General features: G+C 42.6%; 1 protein-coding gene across 1 annotated transcript in view; it reads left to right on the top strand.

The window, feature by feature from the left end:
* AGBL1 (AGBL carboxypeptidase 1) overlaps positions 1–27,091 on the top strand; it is a 2,739,156-nt gene that overhangs the window by 2,270,579 nt on the left and 441,486 nt on the right. The window contains exon 20 of the mRNA XM_069221447.1: positions 17,077–17,208. Coding sequence (XP_069077548.1) covers positions 17,077–17,208 — 132 coding nt within the window. The remainder of the gene's footprint in view (positions 1–17,076; positions 17,209–27,091) is intronic.

Below are 27,091 nucleotides of genomic sequence, written 5' to 3'. Positions count from 1 at the left end.
TTTTTATTCAGCAGTATCTTAAAAAAGGAAATTTTACCATATGGGTTGTGGACCATGGGCTAGGCTTCACAAACTCTCCAAGGTTTGCAATCACTTCTCTTGGTTCTGCAGGCACAATGCACGGGTCTTTAGTCCTTTGAAGGTTAGCTTATTGGGTGTTTTGACCCAGGTGAATCTTTGCAATTAATAGCCTTATTGGGTTTCTGGACTTGAAGCAATTCAACATGCCACACCTGTGACCAAGTTTCTTTCCCTTATCAAATAGTAATGGACATAACCGTTGACCACATACTAGACATACAGCTTATCTGTCAAGTCACACACATGTGGTGAATATTACCTTGTTTTTGCTAGTATTCGTGCAGCTAATAAAGACTTTTTTAAACTTTGAATACCCTCCAAAAAATGTTTGAACTCCAGTCACCAAAGTTCAATCCAACAGTTTAGATTATTCAACAATGTTCCCACATTTAAACTGGTGCGTAATCTATTGTCAACAGGAGCTTCGGCTTGTCTCATAAGGAATTTTGCAACAGTGTGCCCATATTCAAAGAGTGACAGTTGATACTGTGTAGTTACACATGAGACAGAGTTTCCATAGGAAGAGCGTTGTTGCTTTTGATAATAACTTAGGTGCCATTTGCCAAATCTTCACAAAACATTGCAAAAAAAAATATTCACCCACCTCAGCTCATTCCTGGAACATTTCAGGGTAATCCTTCAGGCAGGGACAGAGAAAAAGCGGGGCAGAGAGGGGGCTTAAAATAATTTTTCCCCAAGCATAATAATAAAATAATGGCCTGATATAATTACACCAAATTTGAAATAAAGGTAGATATTTATCCAAAAAGCATGCTTTTTGTGCTTTCATGTACTTCGGTTTAGCCATTTTAGAGAAATTAAAATTAAAAATGTTTAGATCTGTTTCCGCAGGACCCCTGTGGGGAATCTCTTCAAGCATCTGATTGGCCAGTCTTGCTGGATTACCTGCAGGACCACATATTGTGATTGGTGGTCAAAACGTGAAGAAAAATATTCTGGCCGCGATTTTAGGACTTGGGGACATGGTTCTTGAGTCCTCACAAAACAAACAAAAACACATAAGCGACTAGGCGTGCAACGCCCATAAGGCTGAAAGGGCTTTGGCCCTCCCCGTCGTCCGCTGTAGGCTGAGCTGAGTGCATAGGCAGTTCTTGAACTGTCCTAGGCTGGGACTGGGAAGTGGCTGTCGACTCTCACTCGGCTCCACTCAAAACACTTCCCAGATCTTCACAAAACCACTTATCAATTCAGGAGATTTTGTGTGTCTTCTCCCCTGCTGTCCATGTTCTTGTTAAGAAATGCTGCTGGCAGAGTAGGAGAAGGACTTTCCTGAATAATACAATAGTGGGCAGGCAGCACATTAATAGGGAGTGTTGCGCAGGAGCCCAGCCATTGGACTGGTTTGGCTTTAAGCTGCGAAACAGGAACTCTGCACGCTGCGTGGTATATAATTAGTCATTTAAACATGTGCTATAAGTTAACATTTCAAAAAGTATATTTCTTTAAATTGGAAGCATTTCAATGCAGCACACTGAAAGGAATTTCTGCATTGACTGATATTTATCAGAATTCGTTCCTTAATCTCTAGGAACGAAATATGACTTCTAGTTCGAAATTTAAAAAGATGGGTCCTAAAGTATAACAACAATGGCTCTAGAAGACAAACATATTTCGTGGAAGGATATCACTCATGCGGGGGTTTTCACCTCACTGACTTTAACACTCGAGAGAGAAGTCGCCTATATATAGCAGGCAAAAGTAATACCATTATGTGAAAAAATAAAAATAGCAATGGAGTTGCTGTGTACATATTTGCGAACACTTATTTTTGGTGACCCTGCTATAGTCATATTATTAACATAATGACACTACAATAAATCTTAGATTTGGACATTCGAAATGCTGGGGACATTGTTTTTGCTATTGGATACCTAGAAACAAATGTGTCTGTATTTACCATACAATGATCTGTTAAATGTAGCGCACTATGTTTAGCAGTCACTGGGAACATCTCAGATTAGTGGGAACTAACCCAGATTTTCTGAGGTTAATATTTTATGTACAATCAAATACAGTGCTTAAAAATAGCAAAACTGTGGAAGTAAGCAGTAGCAGCTTTGGTGAAATAAAAAGGATGCAGCCTCGCAAACTATTCCACGAAAACATGGCGGAGCAGTCATCGCTTTTTTTTTTTTTTTGCTTTCCAGAGGCAACCTACTAAAGCAAGGGTTTGTTTTAGAAAATCAAAAACAATGCTCATGACGTGCTTAGAGTTTTTACCCAGTCCATTGGGATTATTGTTTTATTGCTCCATGGAGGAGGAAATGGCATGGCACAGCCCCCCATAAAACGGGACACTTGTAAAATTGTTCTTTCCAGCACATGTGCTGCATGGAGAGAGAACAGAGGAAGGAGCAGATGACGCATTCTCTAATTCTGGCTGATAGCTGTTACTGCCAAACCATACATGAAGTCCCAAGGGCTCATCTCCTGTACAGTGCCAAGCTCTCAAGAGACACCTCACTGCGAGGTGCTCCGGTGAGATGGATCACACAACACTCACCTGAGATGCATCACCACTTCTACCATGGCCCACATCCCCTAGTTCTCCCTTTGTGCACATCACCTTTTGCCCCATCAAGGTACTTAGTAATACCCTGTGCCCCTTAATGCCATGTTCTATAAACAACTGTTAGTAATATTATCTGTGTGTTTGTTTATGAGTGCTTATATGTATGCTGTACTTGGTGAAAAAGGGTACACATTTCAAGTCATGCAGAGTGATGGATGAGCGAATTATCTTGCACTATGGATTTCAATATACCATTTCCCAGTTATTCCTTGGGGCAGTCTGCTTCATTCCACCCTTCTTGCTGGACCCCTGTTGGACTCAGAGATACAGATCTATCTAGCCATACCCTTTATCACAATGCTTTGCTGAGACTTAGAACTTTTTCTCCTGACCCCAAGAAGAAGACTTTTGACGGAGCTTTTGAAATGCTAACGCCTTACTTTTTGGTTAGTCACTATTTGCCCTAGATGTAATTTTATCAAATTCTTTTTGTCCTTTTTATTTTTACTTTTGTCCACATGTATTTTAACCCAGCACATGTTAATTTGTAGGGTTTTCCCTTGCCCTAGCTAGCTAAATGACTTTTGATGTTAGTTTGTTTGAATCTTTTCCATCACCTTGCACTTACGGTGCTCTGGCTAAAGAGTGTAATGTTGGGAAGTGTTTTGTGGAGTTTCTGCACCAGTGTCATTGTGGCGCTTAATGTTAGGAGCAGTTGTTGTAGTTGAAGGGTTCTGCTGTGGCTTAAGATCCCGGTATAACACACATGTGTAGAAGACACTCGGTTAATTTATTGTCTGTAATGTAAGATGCTTCTTGTGAGATGTCTTCAACAGTGCAAATAGTTTTCCTTAGGAGAACGTGTTTGATTGGTATTAAGTGAATCCTAAGCACACATGGAGGAACTGTTTTAACCAGAGTGAGATTTGCTGGTCAAGTCTAATCCATTTTGTAATTTTGAAAGTTATAGCTTCATACTGCTTTAAAGTGTTTTGTTATCCTATCCTGTATTGAGCAGATAGGGTGTTTGGCTTTTGCTTGCTATATTTTGCATTAGGTTTGCCCAAAGAGTGAGTGTGTGTAAGAAATTGTAAAGCTGGGTGAGCTGCTACAAGGTGTAAGATTGACTGTGTGGAGAGCTGGTATTGGTCAGTTGGTGTGAACCCATGCTCATATTGGTGGTCTACGACACAGAGTGCCCCACTACTATTGGTTGAGAGCATTGAAAAGAGGATTGTGGGAACAGAACTCCTTCCTGATTCCTACAAAAAATAAATTGTGTATGTTAGACCTGACAGCCTTAGGGTAGTCACCCCTAATTTTTTGCCTGCCTCCCTCCACTTTTTGGACACTGTTTTCGCTGGCTTTTAGACTCTGCACACTTTACCACTGCTAACCAGTGCTAAAGTGCATATGCTCTCTCCCTTTAAACATGGTAACCTTGGATCATACCTGATTGGACTATTTAATCTGCTTATAAGTCCCTAGTAATGTGTACTATATGTGCCCAGGACCTGTAGATTAAATGCTACTAGTGGACCTGCAGCACTGGTTGTGCCACCCACTTAAGTAGCCCCTTTACCTTGCATATGCTCTCTCCCTTTAAACATGGTAACCTTGGATCATACCTGATTGGACTATTTAATCTATTTATAAGTCCCTAGTAATGTGCACTATATGTGCCCAGGGCCTGTAGATTAAATGCTACTAGTGGGCCTGCAGCACTGGTTGTTCCACACACTTAAGTAGCCCCTTTACCTTGTCTCAGGCCTGCCATTGCAAGGCCTGTGTGTGCAGTTTCACTGTCACCTCGACTTGGCATTTAAATGTACTTGCCAAGCCTAAACCTCCCCTTTCTCTACATATAAGTCACCTCTAATGTGTGCCCTAGGTAACCCCTAGAGCAAGGTGCGGTGTGGGTGAAAGGCAGGACATGTACCTGTGTAGTTTACATGTCTTGGTAGTGTAAAACTCCTAAATTCGTTGTTACACTACTGTGAGGCCTGCTCCCTTCATAGGCTAAAATTGGTGCTGCCCTCATACAGTATTGAAGTGGTAGCTGCTGATCTGAAAGGAGTAGGAAGGTCATATTCAGTATGGCCAGAATGGTAATACAAAATCCTGCTAACTGATGAAGTTGTTTTTTTTTAAATTTTATTATCAGGAAAAGAAACATCAATACACAACAAGATACATTGCCACTTTCAGGAAATGAAACAAAAAAAAAATCAGCCAAACTTATCTAAGAGATGATCCCCCCAGATCAGATTGAACTTTTTAACACTACCTATTCTGCATTCTGTGCTTTGTCAGGTCGGGGAAGCTACCGTCCAACTGCAGCAGGAGTTCTGCCATGATCGGTGCCAAGGTGACTGGGTAATGGTCAGAAAGCATGAGAAAAAGTCCTGTGTCGAACTGCTTTGGAAGGGGCCACACTAGGTTGTGTTGGTAACTACAAGGGCTGTGAAATGTGCTGAGCTTCCCAAACTGGGTACATGCTAGTGACACTTGCAAAGTTTGAGGTCCCCTTAAGGATAAAGCACCTGTCCCCGAAGGGTTGATTACAGTAAGTTGGAGGGATCAGCTTGATCAAGCCAGTGGTGATGTGCAGGTGGCTGATACAGCACAATTGCGGTCTGAAGGGGTCTGAGCGAGTCAGCAGCAGTGGTCAGTACACAATGATCGAGACAAAAGAAGTTGGCTCTGCAAAACTCAGATGCTGATGAAGGGCCTAGTGTTGTATCAAAAAAAGTTGCACCCAGACACAAATGGTCAAATGAGAAAACTGTGCCATTAGTGAGTGTGCCCCCTAAGATACTACAAGAAACTGAAGAATCTGGTCAGAATGACAGTGATGCTGACAAATCAGTAGCTCAAAGATCAAAGAGAATGAGAGTTCTTAGTCAAAAGTACATAGTTCCTGAATGCACATATTTTGAAGTGAATGAGAAGGAATTTACAACCTCTTGCTTTAATAATACATAGCCAGGTGAACATTCTTCAATTCATTCCTGTGGCAGAACTGAACATTGATGAATGTAAACATTATATTCTGTATGTGTTCATTGGTGATTTTTGTACTGCGCATTTGTTAGAGAAATATGAACTTTATCAGAGACATTTGATGTACCTTGTAGCAATGCAAAGAATCTTTTTTTAATCTAACTCCTGAACTCGGGAGAAGAAAAAAAAGTTTTATTTTAATTTTTTCTTTGCTTTGCTCACAAATAAATAGGACTGAAAGAGACAGTTGATATTTTTGCTGTCACAATTTGCATTTTTACCTTTATACCTTTTTGAATTTCGATTTATAAATTAGAGAACTCATGGAGTCAAGTAGAAGTAAGAGTAGTAAGCTTAACTACTTATGTGGAGGAGAGTTAGTTGTGACATTGGATTGTGTTTGCCCACACCTATTAGTTCAGAATAGGTTAAATCCACAGGTTCCCTGAGCTTTACAAGCCGTGTAGCTAACAAGAAGTCCATGTTAAAATGAGAAAGATTTACATGCAGATCCATAGGTGATCTGTTTACAAATGTATAAGTTGCTATATGAATTTGTAAATACTATGGAAATTAAAGATTGTCACGTTTGCACCAAGTTACTTTCATCAATTAGTGAGGGAATCACTTTTCATAGTATCCCCTTAACTTATGAAATGTATTGCTGACAGCAAGGGTATTTCCAGTTTTATTATTTGTACTATGAATCATTTTTCTCAATTGTCCTCATCACAAAACATTTGAGCAACATTTCCAAAGCTAAGAACATTGACACAGTGGGAGATTTGTTGAACCTTAATTAAGATTTGGTACAGTCTATCCCCATAGGAACAATCTGACCTGTATTATTACCCCATTAGAAAAGGAGTTTGTAGGGCAAGTTGAAGACAAAACAAGAACAATGAAAGCTAAGTAGAGAACGGAGCAGTGCTACATAGTTGGGGTAGAGAAGAAGAAACTCATTTATTAGCAGAGAGTCAAAAATCTCTTGCCTTTGATTGGCAACATGTAGGAAAGCTATGTGTATATGGACCAAAGTAAAACAACTGATACACAATATGTAGGCACTGATGAATGTAGATATTGTTTTTTTGTTCAAGAGTATTTGGACATTCATGTTAGCTGGACAGGACCCTGCCATAGCAGAAGTTTATTTAATCTGTGGCAAATTGCTTTTTATAAGCTACCCAAAGGATGGTGTGGAACATGTTTTCTAGGAGTAGTCTTTCCAAACATTTAGCATGCTCAGCATTTCAATACTGTTGTTTGGGATAAGAAGTGAAATAGAGTCAAAAGCGGTGCCAGTGCCTCAGAGATTGTAGGAGATATTTTTGGTTTGGATAATTCTGTCTGTGGGAGTGATCCTGAATGATCACACGATAAGGAAGTTGTCAACAATTGTAAAGAAGTTCTCTACAGATGCAACAGATGCCTTCTTCTTGGTAGACACAGAAAGGGTTGCCATAAGATCAATGGCTTTACAAAATCGACTTGTGTTAGACATCCTTCTTGTGAAAGAGGGCAGAGTTTGCAAGATGTTGCAAGTTTAACAGTGGTGCACTTACATTCCAAATAATTAGAAAGGAGCTGAGAAAGTATATTGTGAATATGACAAGCCTGAAAAAAGACCTGAAGGTGTTAGAGACAGCAGCCATCCGGGAGGCTATAGGTAGGGTTTTTTCAGCAGTTGGAAGTTGGTTTGAAAATTTAGGGAAAGAAATTGTGGGCAGTGTCATAGCTTTGTGTGTCTTGGTTGCACTTGGTCTCTACAAGTTATACATGAAGATGAAAGAGATGAGAGCAAAAAGAGGAAAAAGAAAGGAAGAACTTGGAGACTAGGTGTAAATGGGTTCGTTATCGGAATGATGTAAGATATTGGAAGAATGCGACTGGCACCACTATTTGACGGAATAATAACTGTTTTATTTAAAGTTGGCCAATTCTCTCTTGTTTCTTTCCACAAGATTAGCCCTATTTTCTGTTTCCCCAAAGCCCTTCTTGGGTTTTGCAGTCTCTGGTGGTGTCTTGGTTCCGTCTTGAGGCGGTCTGGTTTTTCCGTCCTCCGATCTCCCGTGTTCCCAAAAGAAAAAAAAAGAAAAATAAAAGTAATCAGGTAAGTGAATAAAGTAGGGGCAAGACAAGGGTTCAACCAGGGGTTAGTAGGGTGGTGTGGACTAGGTAGGGCTGGTGCTGGTGGTGGGTATCACTCTGTGGTTATTGTGCCCTTATTTCCTTTTTACTCCAAGAAAACCCCTTTCTTTCCTTTTCTTAGGGTTTCTCGGGTGGTGTCCCTGTCCGTGGGTTAAAGCAGTTTAGGTCCCCCTCTCCTTTTCTGCTAAGTCCCCTTCTTTCACGAGGTCTTCCCGTCCTCCCTTTCTTCCCCCCCCTCCCTCTTTTCCCTGTCAGCCAGCCTGACAGGGTCTGCCAGGCAGGGTATAGACGTACCTGGGAGGGCCCCGTCCCTCCCGGGGCGCGGCCGGCACTTGGGTGGTCTCCCGATTTCTCTTCGTCTGGGCCGGGAGTTGCCCAGTGGTTCCTCCTTCCCTCGAGGCGTCCTGACTTCTGGGTCTCTTCCTCCGTCCCGGGCACTCGGATGGCGGTGCTTCCCCTCGCTGTAACCGACTCTCCGGCCTCGACGGTGTCCTTCTCTTCCTCTGGCCCCCTGGTGATGGCGGTTTCCCCTTCCGTTGTCGGCTCTCCGGTCACGGCGGTCTCTCTCTCTTCTTCCGATGCTCCGATGGCGATCTCCTCACTCCGGCTTCCTCGCGTTCTCGGCTCCTCCTTCTTTTTTTTCCCCGATCTCTCTCGTCCGTCTTCTATTCTGATGTTTATGACGCCCTCAGCGTCATACGTCATGGCAGGGAGGTTCCCGCTCGTGCCCCCGGGCCATTGTGTTCCTCCCCCGACAGGTGTTTGGGAGCTGTGTTCGGCGGCACTCCCGTTACACATCCCCTCCCTTGGATGGGGCTGTTCGAGCCCCCCAGGTCCCGGAAATCGAGACAAATAGTCTGCTTGTCCCATAAGGTCTCCAGGGAGATGGCAAACCTGGAAGGAGAAAGGTTGGAGCTCCATAAACCATCTTAAAATGCGAACGTTGGTGTCCTTATACCTCGAGAGCCAGGTAAGAGGGGCGTGGTCGGTATATAAAAGGAAGGACCTCCCTAGGAGATAATATTGAAGGCTTTCAACAGCCCATTTAATGGCCAGGCACTCACGCTCTATTATGGGATAGTTCTGTTCCCGTGGAAATAGCTTACGACTAATGAAGACCACCGGATGGCTTATCTCATTTTCATCTTTTTGGAACAGTACTGCACCCAGGCCTACGTCCGAGGCATCCGTTTGGAGATGGAAGGGACGACTGAATTCAGGGCATTTTAATACGGGTTGCGTGGTTAGACACCGTTGCAAGGTACGGTAGCTATGTGATTGTGGACCGGTTAGACTCGTGATGTTCTTGGGTTGACCCTTCCTCAAGAGGTCAGTGAGGGGGGCGGCCACTGTAGAGTAGTGGGGTATGAATCTTCGATAATACCCCACTAGTCCGAGGAAGGATCGGATCTCTTTCTTTGTGGTGGGTGCGCTTATACGTAAAATGGCTTCTATTTTACTCATTTGGGGCCTGATATTCCCCTTCCCAATATGATAACCCAGATAGGGAATTTCATTGAAAGCCAGTCGGCTCTTGGAAGGATTGGCGGTCAATCCGGCCGCCGACAGTGCTTTAAAGATCTGTCCTACATGGTTTAAATGGTCTTCCCAGGTTTCGCTATGAATAACGATGTCATCCAGATAGGCGGCCGCGTATCTGGTATGTGGTCGTAATATAGTATCGATGAGTCTCTGAAAAGTGGCGGGGGCTCCATGCAGTCCAAAAGGGAGTACCTTAAAGTGATATAGACCGGAAGAGGTGGAGAACGCCGTTTTTTCTTTATCGGCTTTAGCTAAAGGAATCTGCCAGTATCCTTTTGTTAGGTCCAGGGTAGACATGTATTTGGCTTTACCGAGCCGTTCTATAAGTTCGTCTACCCTGGGAAGAGGATATGTATCAAATTGGGACACGGCATTGACTTGTCTAAAGTCGATACAAAAGCGTATGGATCCGTCCGGTTTTGGCACTAACACCACCGGGGATCACCAGGGGCTTTGGGACGGCTCTATAATATCCAAATCTAACATCCTTTTTACCTCCTCTTCAACTATGACCTTCCTCGCTTCGGGAATGCGATAGGGACGTAACCGGATTATTTTACCCGGTTGGGTTATAATCTGGTGGTGGATTAGCTCTGTTTTACCTGGAACAGGGGAAAACACGTGGGGGTGCGCATTAAGGAGTTGGTTTAGTTGTTGGTTCTGTTGCACTGTTAACTCTGCATTTCGGAGGGGTATATCGCCCTTTGAGGGGGGGTCTGTGGGGCACCACCCTATTTCTAGCTCTTTTACTGTGTTAACTAAACAGTTTATATTTTGGTCTACTTGAGATTCCTCCCATCTTTTTAGTAAGTTAACATGAAAGATTTGAAATCGGTTGGGATTAGTCGCGAGTTGTAGTTTATAGGTAACCGGAGTTACTGCTTTTATTATTTTATATGGGCCTTGCCATTTTGCCAAAAGTTTATTGTCTGAACTGGGTAAAAGCACTAATACTTGGTCTCCCTCTACAAAAGATCTCATTTGAGTGTTCCTATCGTAATAACGCTTCTGTTTCTCCTGAGCTTTTTCCATGTGCCCTCTCACATCTTCCCATATCGTTTGTAGTCGGGACTTTAACTCACTGGTGTACTCTAGGAGAGGTTTCTCCCCGCTTTCGTCTTCCTCCCATAACTCAGCTGCCATGTCTAATAGGGTCCTAGGCTGTCGCCCAAACAGCAGTTCGAATGGACTATGTCCTGTAGATGCTTGTTCATGGGTTCTGACGGCATATAACACTAGGGGAAGTTTCTTGTCCCAATCTTTACCTGACTCGGAGATCGCTTTCCTCAGAAGGGTTTTCAGGGTGCGATTATACCTTTCTACTAGTCCGTCTGTCTGGGGATGATAAACCGCTGTCCTTATCTGTCGTATCCCTAATAATTGACAAATCTGAGCCATCAAGTTGGACATAAACTGGGTCCCTTGGTCCGTCAATATTTCTCGGGGAAACCCTATTCGTGAGAAGAAACCTATCATGGCGTTGGCGACACTTTTAGTGCTAATACTAGTTAGGGGGATAGCTTCCGGATACCTAGAGGCGTAATCGACCAATACTAGAATGTAACGGTATCCCTTGGAAGACGGTAGGAGGGGCCCGACTAGATCCATTCCTACTCTAGAGAACGGTACGTCAATAATGGGAAGAGGATGTAGGGGGGCTTTTTTCCTGGGTCCGGGATCTATCAACTGACATCTAGGACATTGCTGACAGAACTTTCTGATATGGGAAAAAACCCCAGGCCAGTAGAATTTCCTTAATAGGTATTCCTCTGTTTTTTCTCTCCCGTAATGACCCCCCCCCGGCTGATTATGGGCTAGATGCAACACCTGCTGCCTATAGGGTTCGGGAATCAGTAACTGTTTCTTTTCCCCTCTCTCGTTACTGGTGATCCGATATAACAGATTTTTATTGATCACAAAGGAGGGACCCTTATCATCTATGGTTCGAGGTTTGGCACTTCTCCAGGCGTGGATCAAACTGGGATCGTCCCTTTGACTACATCGGAAGGGCGGAAGACCAACGAGGGCGAATACCTGTGCGTTATCTCTATCGTGGTTTGTATCCTCTCTTCTATAGGACTTCCTGGCTTCTCGTTTTTCTCTTTTAGTGGGTTTATAGCGGATCGCCGGGGCTGGTATGGGTAATTCAGAAAAAGGGGTGCTTCCCAACCAGGCATCCAGGTCTTTCTTGCTCTGTGTGCTGTCCAAAAGGATCGGAAAGTCTTTAAAGTCTGTTCCTATGATGGCCTCTTCCACCAACCGTTCAACTACCCCCAGCCGTATGGGGGTATTTGTACCTTCCCAAAAAAGGGTAGTCCATATTAGGGGATATTCTCTTGTTTCCCCGTGAATACAACATATGGATACTGTGAAACCTGGGTCAAGTGTATGCTCGGCAATCAGATCCGCTCTGATTACGGACTGACTACATCCGGAGTCGATGAGCGCTACGGTGTCCCTCCCATTAATGGACAGTATCTTTTTGTATTGGGTATCTTTCCCCCCGGTGTAGAAAACCCGGCCTCTCGTAACCCCTATTTCCATGGGTTCGGGTTTTCCGGACTTCAGCGGGCAAAATCGGGCAATGTGTCCCCATTCCCCACAACTAAAACACTGGGGTTGCTGTCCATAGGGCTTCTCTATCCCTCGTAACCTTCCCAGTTCCTCTATCGGCCTTTTCCCCGAGGCTGCGGATTGTCCCGTGTTTTGCCTAACTGGTTGAGGTAACAACTGCGGAAGGGGTGTTTTGAATTCGAGGGAGCGGTGGAAAGCACAGGCCAGCTCAATAGTAGTATTCGTGTCGGGGTTCGGGTGCTGCTTGATCCAATGGCGAGTATTGGCGGGTAGGGCGTCTAGATACTGTTCTAGGAGAACGGCCTCAATAACATCTTCCCTATTCGTCCCTATGGGTCCAAGCCATTTGAGACCTAAATCTTTGACCCTAAAATATAAAGCTCGAGGGTTCTCAGAGGGGCCCCACTTGGCCTTCCTGAAGCGAACCCGATAGTGTTCTGTATCAAAGCCGACCCTTTCTAGGATGCTCTTCTTGATGTCCGGATAGGGTGTTGTCCCACCCGGGTTAACCGCTTGGTATGCTGCTTGGAGGGTCCCGGTTAATAAGGGAGCGATATATTGACCCCATCTTTCCTGCGGCCAGGTGGCTGAAATGGCGACGCGTTCAAAGTTAGTAAAGAAGGCGTCGGGGTCTTCGCCTTCCTGATATCTCTGCAAAACAGAACTAGGTACATTTGGATGTACCCGAGTTGCTGCAATGGTATCCGTCAATGTCTTTATCGCGTTGTCATGTACCAACTGATTGTTGGCCATGATAGTAGCCTGACTTTTAAGCGCGTTTTGCAGAGCCTCCCTTTCCACCTTGGCTGCCTTCTGTTGCTCCTCCCATACAATTTGCAGATGGCGTTGCCCCTTAGCTAGTTGCTGCATCATATCCGCCATTGTGGGCGTACCCTCCATTTTCTAGGGTTCTCCTGTCGCCTGTTCCAATATCCCACTTCTGACACCACTGTAAATGGGTTCGTTATCGGAAGGATGTAAGATATTGGAAGAATGCGACTGGCACCACTATTTGACGGAATAATAACTGTTTTATTTAAAGTTGGCCAATTCTCTCTTGTTTCTTTCCACAAGATTAGCCCTATTTTCTGTTTCCCCAAAGCCCTTCTTGGGTTTTGCAGTCTCTGGTGGTGTCTTGGTTCCGTCTTGAGGCGGTCTGGTTTTTCCGTCCTCCGATCTCCCGTGTTCCCAAAAGAAAAAAAAAGAAAAATAAAAGTAATCAGGTAAGTGAATAAATTAGGGGCAAGACAAGGGTTCAACCAGGGGTTAGTAGGGTGGTGTGGACTAGGTAGGGCTGGTGCTGGTGGTGGGTATCACTCTGTGGTTATTGTGCCCTTATTTCCTTTTTACTCCAAGAAAACCCCTTTCTTTCCTTTTCTTAGGGTTTCTCGGGTGGTGTCCCTGTCCGTGGGTTAAAGCAGTTTAGGTCCCCCTCTCCTTTTCTGCTAAGTCCCCTTCTTTCACGAGGTCTTCCCGTCCTCCCTTTCTTCCCCCCCCCTCCCTCTTTTCCCTGTCAGCCAGCCTGACAGGGTCTGCCAGGCAGGGTATAGACGTACCTGGGAGGGCCACGTCCCTCCCGGGGCGCGGCCGGCACTTGGGTGGTCTCCCGATTTCTCTTCGTCTGGGCCGGGAGTTGCCCAGTGGTTCCTCCTTCCCTCGAGGCGTCCTGACTTCTGGGTCTCTTCCTCCGTCCCGGGCACTCGGATGGCGGTGCTTCCCCTCGCTGTAACCGACTCTCCGGCCTCGACGGTGTCCTTCTCTTCCTCCGGCCCCCTGGTGATGGCGGTTTCCCCTTCCGTTGTCGGCTCTCCGGTCACGGCGGTCTCTCTCTCTTCTTCCGATGCTCCGATGGCGATCTCCTCACTCCGGCTTCCTCGCGTTCTCGGCTCCTCCTTCTTTTTTTTCCCCGATCTCTCTCGTCCGTCTTCTATTCTGATGTTTATGACGCCCTCAGCGTCATACGTCATGGCAGGGAGGTTCCCGCTCGTGCCCCCGGGCCATTGTGTTCCTCCCCCGACAGGTGTTTGGGAGCTGTGTTCGGCGGCACTCCCGTTACACTAGGAAAAGCATATGCTGCAGTGACATTGAGCAGTTAGTGGAGTCCAGAAGATCTTTCCTTGAACGACTTCAAAGATTTTGATCTGTCTCATTAAAAATAAGAAATTGTAATCTGATGTGATGGCTTAATTCACCAACATGGGGGGATTGATGTAGCAGAAATATTATTGCTACTTTTAAAGTCACAGCAATCATCCATAGGTGACAATCTTTGCATTTCGGTAACATCAACTTTAATACATTAGTTGGAAAGTGGTGCACTGAAAGCTACATTAATGTTCATTCACTGTAGACTAGCAATTTTGAGTGTGGTGGTATAGCCCTAAACCTTCATGTATAACCAAATAATTCAATACCAAATGACTCCTTCTCATTATAAATATGAGTGTGTTCTAAAACGACAATAGATTCCTGAAGAGAAATGTTTTAAAAGTTACATGCAAAAGTCAAAAATGCAGATCTGTACTATACTTACTTAATGAAATGTAAACAGAGGTGTTTCATTTTAAATCTACTGTAACATGAACATTGACAAAGCTTATTAATGATGAATTCATGATTGAATTAATATATGAGCCTTGTTTTGCCATAATTAATGTGCCATTTTAATTAACTTTACTTAGCCTAAGTGAGGCCTGCAGGCCCTGTTTCCTGACTGTGTAGAAATACATTTAGGCATTCCTGCTCACATGCCATTCTTTTCAGCCTTGGCTCTCATGAAATGCTAGCTTGGAAATAGATGACCTATTGTTTTACACAAAGGGAGCCTGAGAAATTAACCTTGAGCTCAGTACATTCAGGAACTATGGAAGTAAAAGTTCTACATTTGTTTCAACCTGCACGGATGAGCTAAGGTGGGTGCCTTCCAAATATTGGTAATGGGAATCTTTACTGATGTTGCAGTCCCATGACATATGATTGACTTTGATTGGACAGATGACACCTTCTGACTCGTGGAGTGATGGATGAGTGAATCATCTTGCACTATGGACTTTGATATACCGTTTCCCAGTCGGACTTTGGCCAGTCTTCTTCATTCCACCCTTCTTGGTGGATTCCTTGGACTCTGAGAGGTATAGACCTCTCTATCCTTACCCTTTATCACAATGCTTTGCTGAGACTTATAATTTTTTCTCCTGACCCCAAGAAGAAACCTCTTGACCAAACTTCTGAAATGCTGATGCCTTCTCTTTTTTCTTACTTTTTGCTAACTTTGGTTACACACCTTTTGCCCCAGATGTCATTTTTTCAAATAGGTTTTGTCCTTTTTTGTTGCCCTAGCTAGCTAAGCTTAGATGACTTTTGAATTGCCTTAATGCCTAAAAGAACTGAATAGTTCTTTATTACTACCCATTAGATTATATTTTTGCTCTTTAGTATTTTCGTGGTTGAATGTTTAGTCCTTTTGATGTTTGTTTGTTTGAATCTTTCCTATTGCCTCGGTCAACCAATGATGTTCTATATCTTTATAACTTTGTTTTGAGTATTGTCGACATGACTTTGAGTCTGAGCTTGTAATAAAAGTGCAGTTTTATTTGTGTGGCCATATGGATCATACTGTCATTTTAAATTATTGTGTTGTTTGAAAGGATCTTGATTGAATTATTTCTCCACCTCTACATGCTGTTTGAAAATATTTATTGACCTCATTTAAAGCATATCCTTAGGGAAGAAATGCTTTAGCAGTCACAGCCACCTCTCAGTGCCATGCCACACTGTTCACCTTTTATTTTCTTATTGCCCCTTAATGATATTCTGCTAATCATTTGCATGTCCTGACCTTCAATGACATTCTGATCTGCACTTCATCATGTCCAGCTCTACACCGTTATTATAAACATAACAATGCTTACCTTCAAGCAGAGTGTAACCTGATCAGTGAGATTGGGGGTGGGTGAACTTCAGTTTCTCCAGCAACCACAATTACATTTTGGCCCTCATTACCACCCTGGTGGTCAAAGACCGCCAGGGTTGTTTTGGCGATTGTACCAACAACAGGCTGGCGGTAAAAATTGCCATATTATGACCGTGGCGGTAGCACCGCGGTTGCACCACCGGGACCGGCGGTTTCCCGCCATTGTTGTCCCGGCTGCCCTGGGGATTATGACTCCCCTTCCCATCAGGCTTTCCATGGCGGTAGAGACCGCCATGGAAAGGCTGGCGGGAAGGGGAGATGCGGGGTGCAGGGGCCCCCAGGCACAGCCCCACCCTGCTTTTCACTGTCTGCCCAGCAGACAGTGAAAAGCGCGACGGGTGCAGCTGCACCCGTCGCACGGCCGCACCACCGCCGGCTCCATTAGGAGCCAGCTGCAATGTTATGGCCGACATCCCGGTGGGCAGGCAGGCGGAAACTCGGTTTCCGCCCAGCGGCCCAGTGGGGATGTTGTAATGCAGCTTGCGGGTTTCAGGCCACAGGTCCAACCAAGGCGGGCGGCGGATGAGGGCCTATGTCTACGTTTTTGTCTGTGCATGTAAAAATCTCTGACCCAAACCACTTGTACCCAGCTATTTATCAGAAAATGTATTTATAAAGAGGGTGTAAAACCCCAAACTCCCCCTGCCTTCAAGCAGCACTGTTCAGTACCAACCTAATCATTTGTCCTTAAAGGAATCAGAATGGGAACCTCTCAACATACATAAGTTGATAGGTCAGATCACAACGTTAGGACACATCACTTCATAGGAATATTCAGGATCATATAACACATGCTTATGTGTTCGCTGCTTAGCTAGAAGGTATTACAACTAGACCTGGGTGAAATTTTAATTATGCCAGTACAATTTGTAAATTTTGTGTTACATACAATTTGTGAAATTGTGCATAATATGTTTTTTATGAAGTTTCAGTCTTGAAAGACTGGTTCAGGAAGAAAATGTCTAACTTGATGAAAATTGTCTACTTGAAACAGTATCCTGCAAGTATCTCTTTCATGTGTTAATGCATTTTACATTTTTTTTTTTAATTGTGCTGAAATTTGCTAGTAAAAATTAATATTTTCACAGTGAAGACATCATGGTCCATTAAATAGATGTTGCATATAATCACATGTAGATAGAAAGCCACTTTTCTGCTACAACAGTGTATTAAAATATTCTAATCATGTAATTAATGTCTTCTATTTTTACAACTGCAGGTGTTCTGTGACTTCCATGGTCATTCCCAGAAGAAAAATGTCTTTTTATATGGCTGTAGTATTAAAGAAACATTGTGGCAAGCTGGCTGTGTGGTGGACAAGGATGTTCTTCTGGAAGATGTTGGCTATCGGGTATGCAGAATTATGATTTTGAAATAATGCTCTAAATTACAGAAATACAATTTGTGAGTCTTGGATGAAGTACATTGATACTTTGTGTTTTTGAAAGCAACAAAACATTAAGTAATGTTTGGGCATGATGTCAAGTAATCCATAATCTTGGAATTGCGTCCGCAACAATACTGTTTAGAATTGATATTTATATGAGACATAAAGAAATTGAATGATTTACCAACAATTCCAAACTAGATGACCCTACTCTTGTTTTCAGTCAAATGTCATTGGTCTTAATATTTGTTATGCATTGGGAAGGAAAGTTTAGAAAACAAGAGTCACTAACAGATGGTCTCATTGTACTTGAAAGTAGAGGGTATGTATTTTCAGCACTATGGAGAACTAACTTATTGAGAGGCAGATTCTGTGGAAAATTTATTTTAGCAATTTTCCAAAATGTAAAGATGAGATTCTGCTTTATAAAATGGGGAATAGCAAGTTTTACCTATGACAATTTTAGTGTCAAACTGTGGCGTAGCTTTTAGGTAAAACACTTTTGCAAGAATACCTGACTTTAACACCAATTAGCAGTGGCAAGAAGTAGCAGAATGTTCCCTAGAGAAATGCAGTACCTTAGCAAGATTAAAGTAGAAAAACAAAATTCCAAAACCCATTCAGTAAAAGAAAGACAAATATAGTGATTGAAACAAGATCATAAGGACAAAAACATTTTGAACAAGAAATCCAAAGAATTCACTTAGGATTAAAGAGAGTGTTTAGTCGAATGCTTCTAATGTTCCTGGTGCTCTTCTTGAGTGTCACCAGCTACTGATCCAAAAGTGGAAAAATTGCAATACTGTACCTTGTGTGACAGTCTGTAGTAGCAATTTCTGATTATGCTGAATAACGTCTTTGTGGACAATCCTAGATTTACATAACAGATGGAGGAGGGTTCCAGGGTAATACAAGGGTAAGCAGTTTTAAGAGGCAGGCCTAATCACTGGCTCCAGCCTGAGGGTCAAGTACAGGTCCATGTCCAATGTGATCTGCTGGATTTTCTTACGTGGTGAACTTTTCCTTTCTTCTCCTTGAGGTGCAGGAGGCCAGCTAATCCCACCCTTGAGAACCACTTAAACATCATTTTAAAATTTTTGGTACAATGGGGAACATTCTCCAAGTCCTCATTCAGAACCAGTTCTCTCTCTTCTTTCTCCAAATCCATTTGTGTTTGGTTTTGCTAGGTAAGAGAAGCTTTTCTCCTATCATACACAACAGTATTTGGTGATAACTTCTAAATCAGTCCTAAATACACACAGTTAACCCAAGTCTTTTCTAGCACATCCAGTATCACCATAAACATTCTTAAGACACCCAGGTATGGGAGTCTTAGGAGATGACAGCACCCCAGAATCAATGCATTAAATTTTTAATTCCCCCACCCATGTGGCTGCCTTAATTAAATAAGGGAAAGCAACTTTGATTGTCTTCCTGGACAGGGTCCAATCTGTTCTCAACAGAGACAGGTGGATAGGAACACACCACTATCAATGTTCTTCCTCAGAATGAAGAATTCAAATGTCCGGGACCCTAACTGGTCACTTATGATGTCATCTGCTGTTTCTGCTAACACCTTTTCTACCATTTCAGATAACTGCCAGTAGAGGACTGTAAGAAAGTAGATTATTATTTGGGGTGGGTGTTCACCCATCTCAACGAATATTAACACTAATTTGTAAGAGTGAACCCCAAACATCATTAAAACAAAAAGAGTAAATTTAAAAAATCCAATAAGGGGAGCTGGAGGTTAGAATTGTAAAAGTTTTAACAAATAGCACTGAAAAGTACTAAGCTCAAATGATAGTTGATGAACGTAGTAGACACTGATGAAGCAAGTTTGTGGTACTTCAAACAGTTTTTTCTTGGTCAAAGATTTTCTGTTTTGACTCACTCTTTATTATTGGACTGAAATCCTCCACTGATGCAAGATTGAAGATGCCCCCAGTGAAGAGGGATTGAATTCAGGCACCTTTGCCATTAATTCTCACTAATGTTCTGGAGGTCTTAGAAGCCCACAAATCTTTTAAATCCCAGCTTTTTAGAACTTTTACAGCTAATTCTCTTGGTCACTTCTGAGGTTTCCAGGAGAGGAATCTTTTTCATGCAAGGATTAATTCTAGCACAGGCCACCAGCATGGACCAGTCAGTACTGATGAACTGGTATCTTCAGGGAAAAGTCCCTTCAGAAAAAAGGCCTCTTGCAGATTGATGTGTCCTTGTAGCCGCACATGAGGTCATCCAACTAACCCTAGAAGGCCACTTCTTTGTCCTGGTCACAAGAGGGAGAAGGCCACATCCTTTAAAGATCTTCTCAGATTACAGCAGACAAGGACCGCTCGTCTTCTGAACCAAACAGTTCTTTTATGGATTTCTCTAGCCAGTAGAAAGTGGTGACTCCTAGACTCTCTCTAGCCAATGTGGTTAAGGTTCCCAGGGGTAAACTTTTTAACTCATGAGTAACTGTTTGTCCTTCCACAAATAAATCCACTTAGTGGAACTTGCTTCTAAAATACAAAATGAGGCAGTCTATATTCCCTTATGCAAAGCCCTTGTCTCTACCCACAGACGAGGGCAGGAAATGGGGAGTCCTATCCCCTGTGTCCATTCCAAATTTGATCTAGAGGTAGCTTTCCTCCCAATGGGTTCTGAGCCAGCCTGGCAATTGGGTGCCTGGGGAACAAAGGCTTTCTCTTCCTCAGATGTCCCCTTACACTAAAGCCCATCCAATCAACAGGCTTAAGGCACTGTTCTGCTCTGAGAATGGTTTCCTACCTCATTAAGGTTAAGCACTGGCTATGAAACAGCTGGCAGTTTAATGCAAATTACCCCCCAAGAACTTAAGGCAGGAAAAATGTAGCTTTCTAATAGTTCCTTTTCCTATATATTTATTAAAATTCTGACATCGCCAATGAATAAGATAATTAATACATTTGAAAAATACACCTTAAATGACTACTGTAGCTGTTTCATGTCAAAAGTTACAGATTAAAGTTCATAATCAGAATTTTGCCATTTTCCAGGAACCAGTTAGCCCCTTCTGTGCGTGCGTCGGTCACTGGATCAGAAACCAGTGGCCGACGTGAGGGAGGGCGTGAAAAATCCTCTCATGCATCGCACCGGAGGATTTGTTTTTATTAAAAAGCCCTCGGGAGACACGGAAGATCTTCTGTGTCTCCCCCGCCCCCAACCCCTCCACTGTGATGTCAGTACGCACTGAGGTGCGCTGACATCACAGTTTCTTTCCCTCTCCGGAGCAGGAAGCAGCAGGTAAGGCCGTTTTCTGCTCCGATGGGGAAAATGGGCCCGAAAGTGCCTTGCCAGCCTTCAGCAAGGCCTTGTTTGAAAGGGGAGACTCTCCTCTTTCAAACAAGGCCTTCCTGTAATGGTTTCCTGGCTGTGGATCGCAGCCGCACTGCGATCCACGGCCAAGAAACCCCACTAGACCTCTGAAAATGGGCCACCCTCTAAGACCCCACCCCCCTTCCGGGGCATATTTAAAAAAAACAAAAAATGTTGTTTAAAAAAAAAAATATATATATATATTTATATATATATATATATATATATATACATATTTTTTTTTTAAAAAGAAACTGACAGGGGGTCACCCGTAAGCAGGACTGACCTCATGTGGGGGCATTTTTTTTTTTTAATAGATGTATGATGTATGGTTTCCCTGGGGCCACGAATATATATAGCTATATGTTTATAGATCTATATAAAATAAAAAAAAAGTGGAAACCTAAATTTAAAAATTGAAGTCCAATAATTTACATTTTTAAATCTTATCAAGAGGCAATTGTCCATCCAACCTGATATTAAATTCAACTTCACGTCACACTCATTACGACTTCACATTTTTTTTTGCCTTATCATACCCTACCTACAGGAAATGCTAATTCTTCAACCAGATTTATGCCTATTGTTGGTGGTCTGATACCCCATAATTATTCTTGACTCCATTCTGTGCAATTCAACTGTCCTATCACCCCCTCTCTCTTTTTCAGGAATTCTCTCTAATGCTATAAGTTGTAGGAGGTTAACCTTATTCTTTAAAGTGTCTTGCTATTGGGTATGTCTTCCCACATAATATTTGTTACATGGGCATCTAAGTGCATAAACGCTAAAATCCGAGTTACATGATAAATGTTTTTTTATCACAAAGGGTTTTGGTGTCTTTGGAAAGATATACATATACATACAGAGAATTCACTTTTGTTAATGCGTGTGTGGTTTCCCTGGGGGCTGCAATCACCCCCCAGGGAAACCACACCTACACATAAAAGTGATCTCTCTCTCTCTCTTTCTCTCTCTCTATATATATATATATATATATGTATATATATATATATATATATTCACCACCAGTTGTCTTGCAGCACGCGTCTTTAAAGCATTGCACATTTGTGACTATGTTTCTGATAGCGAAGGATCAGACTTTTGTTTAGTGGCTGTTCTGATGCCATAAAGTAATGCAGAACGTTTATATGCCTGCTGCAAAGATCAAATCTGTATTTTATGTGAGTAGCTGAGTGGATTGGTAAAGCTACCCATTACCTGCGCTATAATACAAATGAAATGTATGTGCTAGGGGGGCTATGGAGAGATCAAGGGCACTTTTGGTGGGTGGTAGTGTGGGAATCCGAGGAGGAGGTCAATGGAGCACCAATAATGATTGTCAGACTGGGCACCACAGGCGCTAAAGACTGTGACAATCGGAATGTCACAAGGTGAAGTAATAGTGTGTCTTTTTTTGTTTTTTGAGTGTCTTAAGAGAACGTACTGATTGAGGGAAGAAGCGAAGGTAAGGTGACTAACCTTCACTGTTGCACGCATCACACACACACACCAGCAGTTTTAGGACTGTCTACGTAGGCTAGTGTTTTAGAGGCACATCTCGTTGGATGACTGCTGCTCAAGCCCTAACTCGGGTTATGCAGGACAGCTCTGACATAGGATCAGAGGCTGAAACATCAGATACTGAGACAGCATCTGAGGGATAGGACAATGGAGCAGACGTAGAGTGATTTTTCAGTCAGAGGAGTCCCATACGACAACTCCTCTTCCAGTGATTCTGAGTGAGGTGATGAGGACAGTTGTGCTGTCCCTTCGCAAGCATAGTCTGTTCAGTGGAACAATAGCAGGTCAGCCCAACCCAGAGGGCAGGTGCATGTGGCGGCAAGCACAGAGAGAGTGCTCTCTTGGGAGCTCTCTAATTTAGTTCAGCCCCAAATTCCACTGCCCAAATTGTGGAGACATTAAAATTATCTATCACAAAACATCCTGGTTTTGTAAGGCAGGCATCTGCGTTTTTGGTCGTGGGCTCAGTGGCCATTTAGGGAAACCTATCAAACCCAGACATTTCTGGAAACTAGACACCCAGGGGAGTCGCTGGCTTGTGTGGATTCTCCAAAGTTTTCTTACCCAGAATACCCTGCAAAGGTGAAATGTTGATTAAAAACTATATTTTTTCTTGCAGTTCTGTCACACAAACTACAGAAATATGTTGGGATCCACAAAATTCCTACCACCCAGTGTTTCCCCACCTGTCCTGATAATAATGCTAACTTACTTGAGTGCCTGTTCCTAGTGCCTGGATCAGGAATGGATCACCCCAGCGTCAACAGTTGCCTTCATGTGAGGACTAACACTGACCATTGTGTGATCCATTCCTGTCACTGGCCCTAGGCCTACCCACACAAGTGAGGTACCATTTTTATTGGGAGACTTAGAAGATTGGTGGGTGGAAGGAAATTGTGGAACAATGGCGGCCGCCAGGCTGGAGATGGGTATCTCCAGCCCGGCGGCTCTTACCACTGTGGCGGGCGGAGTGGTACATTGCCAGTGTCATAATGTGGCGGTAAGTTGGCGGTACTTACTGCCACATTATCGCCGACCACCAGGGTTGTAATGACCCCCATAATTTTTCAAGGGAAAAATGTGATGTGTCCATGTTGTGTTTTCAGGCATTACCTGTCACAGGCAATATGCCTATCCACACAAGTAAGGTACCATTTTTATCAGGAGACTTGGGGAAATACAGAATAGATTAACAAGTATTATTGCCAAATGTCTTTCTCCACATGTTAGCCTTCCAAAAGAAAGGCAGTGTGTAAGAAAGAAGTCATTTTGAGAAATGCCTGCAGTTCACATGCTAGTATGAGGACCCTCTAATTCAGAGATGTGCAAATAACAACTGTTTCTAAACTCCTTATCTTATGCCCATTTCAGAAATACATAGGTTTCCTTGATACCTATTTTTCATTCTTCATATTTTATTAAATGAATTGCTGTATACCCGGTATACATTGAAAACCCATTGCAAGGTGCAGCTCATTTATTGGCTCTGAGTAGCTTGGGTTCTTGATGAACCTATAAGACCTATATATCCCCGCATCCAGGAGGGTCCAGCAAACAAAAGGGTACATTGCTTTAATAAATCTATCATAGTTGGAAAAAGTTACAGAAGGAAATATAATCAGAAAGGGCTGTTTATTTCAACTTAATTACAATACTTTTTAATTTCAAATATTACTTTCTGTAGGAAAATCTTGAAGGATTTACCCAAATGCCCCTTTGCTGAATGTAGACTTTTGTCTACTTTTCAGAAATGTTTAGCTGTCCGGGATCCACCATTGGTTTCACACCCATTTCTGTCACTTACTGGAAGGTGGCTAAAAGCACAAAAAATACTAAAAATGAGGTATGTCCCAGTAAAATGCCAAAACTGTGTTAAGAAAACGTGTTTTTCTGATCCAACTTTGCCTTTTCCTGAAAGCTGGGAAGATGGGGTTTTTAGCATTGCAAACCCTTTGTTGATGCCATTTGCAGGTAACAAAACAGATGCTTTCTTCTGCAGCACTTTTCTCATATTTTTAAAAAAAAGAAAACACATTTTAGCTGTATTTTGACTAATTTTTTAGTCTCCTCTAGGGTAACCCACAAACTCTGGGTACCTTTACAATCCCCAGAATTTTGGAGAAAAAAAAGATGCAAATTTGGCATGGATAGCTTATGCGCACAGAAAGTTATGGGGGTCTTAGCACAAACTACCCCAAATAGCCAAAAAACGGCTCAGCACTTGGGGAGGGAAAGGTCCAGCAGCTAAGGGGTTAAAGCCCTGCCAGTGAAAATAACTTGTGGGTCTTAATCACTGGAGGAACATGCCAGCATAACGTTTGCACATTTTTCACTTTTGCATACCAGCAACAAGATGTGATTAGGGGCTGCTTTTTAAAACATGGTATCTCTACCTCTCAAAAAGGTTTTTTTCACTGGTTTCACAGTAGGTTTTTAGGATGCTGCAGTAAGGCTACTCAGGCTTAGGCCCACTTAGTAACTGGTACAATAGATGCTTTAGTCCTCAGGTGGCATTTAACTTAGAAACCCTGGGTACATTTTCTACTCCATAGACTAGGGTCTTGCAGGCAACTTATATATGTAAATCAGGGATAAGCCAATTTAATTATGGTTAAAGGGAGAGCACAGGTACTCGTGTGTAGTAGGGTTAAGGTGCACAGAGTTTTAAATCCTGCAAAATAAACACTGGAGGGACATCACATTAAATGTAGTAATTTCCTACAGTGCACATTAAATAACTCCACACTGCCTTTTTGCTAGGAGGCAAAGCCTATTGTTCTTTGCCACATTAGGTGTTTCCTGCCTCATCAAGAATCTATTAGACACACTAGAGGAGGGTGAACCCGGTGTGAACTGAATTAATTAGTATCTCAAGGCTTAAAAAACAAGTTTTAATAAAATCATCTTTGCAGCACTCCATTAGGTACTTGATAGGAACTCAAAATATGTTAGCATGGGTTATTTCTGGAGCCTTTTCCTTCCCAATTATAAGAAATACAATTCAGAAGTGGGCTTTTATATGGAAAATCTAGCACAGCCTAATCCAGTAAAAGTGAGTTTCTGTATCCTGCCTATCCAGTGATACTACAATCTAAGAAGTAGGCATGTCCCATGGTTGCTCATTATAAATCCCGGCATTGCGGGAATCAAGACACTACTACTAGGTGACTAAGCTACTGTCAAAAGTAGGCTTTAATACCATCAAACTTTCATTTGGCATGAACCAGCCACAGTTATTCTCTAAAAGGCAGTAGCATGCCTAAAGTCATGTTTTAATAGTCAGTCATGTGAATTGTCTAAATCTACACAGTTACCACTCAACTCTTATGAAACACGTGCTCTTCCTAAACCACATATGTATGGACAGACTTACAACTAATTATGCCATTTAGGACTCATGCAATGGTAAATATTTTGAAATTTCTCAAGTTCCAGAGACAACGTTGGCCAGTACTAAACTACCTGGAGAATCTTACAAAAGTTACATTTTCACACAGTTAAGTGTCCTTAATTCCTTCAGATGGAGACTTCAAATATTCTAAACCCTATCATCAACTATAGGAAAACCAGTACCTCTCACATTAACCTTCCTGGATTTGAGTGATATAGGTAACACAAGGTGCATGGATTCCAGAGCTCTCTGTAGGTGAACAGAATTTGTATATATTGTAACCCCTATGCATCCTGCAAAGAACCTTTTATGTAACTTGCTTTTGAACTGAGAACTATTGCAGGGAAAGAGTAGCTGGAGATATATCACCCAGGACATAAATCTCAACAAAGCTTGGCCTGTGGCGTTTTGTCAACTTTGTAAATGGTATATAATATATTTAGACAAACTTGAAAAACCGCTGTCCAATAATCAGTTATAGATAATGCATCTGCAGATATTACTTGAAGCTTTTGAATAAAGGACAAAAGAAGTTAGAATTATCAAGTGCACTGAGTGTGTTTAATCATATAATAAAAGGTAGTGTGATGAAAAAGGCAGCTAAGACCATTATCACAATGTTATTGTTTGATTCATTTTTAGGCACCCAGGTTTTAAGAGCAGGCATACTGTAAAATTCCCACATTTTACTACAGCAAAAGGTGAAACCGTGAGCAAAAGCTGTGTATCATCTGTGTAATTGAAAATTTTAAACTAAAGGATCTTGATCTAGGAGATGAAATTTACTTTGACAAAATGCGGAATTGGGGCCAAGACCAGAGGAGAGGTATGTGCAGTGGGATACACTGTGGATTAAACATGAGGCCCAGCACTAATTTATATTTTGCTAGTTGCAAAATAATTAATTAATTTCTGGGCCATGCCATTAACTCCTGTCAGTCATATTCGAACAGAAGGTGATACAGTCGGTAAGACAAGTTCCCTAACACAGCCATCATACTTCTCTCAATGGCATTAAGGTAGTAATGACAGCCTGTGAGCCTCCCTGTAGTCTGAAGCCAGACTTGCCATTGTCAGTAATCACAAGAATCCCAATGAAAGGGTGTAATTGCTCTTCCCATTACAGTCGTTTGCATGCATGCAGCAGTTTTGAATTCATTGTCACATGGGCCTGCCAAGTATTTTTAGCAAAGGTGAAATAATGGGTATTTAACGTCTATTGAGGTGGTATTTAACATAAGATAGAGGTCAATAACAGCATTTTGAAATTGAGCAGCATAGCTAGATAATTATACATTTTAACTGTGTATGTGTCTTCAGGAGGTTCTAGTGATTGACTTTTAACAATCAAATCACTGGGTCAGTACTGGTAACTTATAATTTTTAGTTGATCTTTACTCTTAGAGACATAGGGGGTGATTCCAACCCTGGCGGTCGGTGATAAAGCGGCGGCCAACCCGCCAACAGGCAGGCGGTAAAGAAAAAGGAATTCTGACCCTGGCGGGAACCGCCAACACAGCCCGCCACTTTAACACTCTGACCGCCACGGCGGGACAGACAAACAGCGCGGCGGTCACCGCCAACAGGCAGGCG

This window comes from Pleurodeles waltl, chromosome 3_1 (genome assembly GCF_031143425.1).
Source record: "Pleurodeles waltl isolate 20211129_DDA chromosome 3_1, aPleWal1.hap1.20221129, whole genome shotgun sequence".
Classification (NCBI taxonomy): domain Eukaryota; kingdom Metazoa; phylum Chordata; class Amphibia; order Caudata; family Salamandridae; genus Pleurodeles; species Pleurodeles waltl.
The sequence above is the reverse complement of the archived record's forward strand: the minus strand, read 5'-3'. Positions and strand labels throughout refer to the sequence as shown.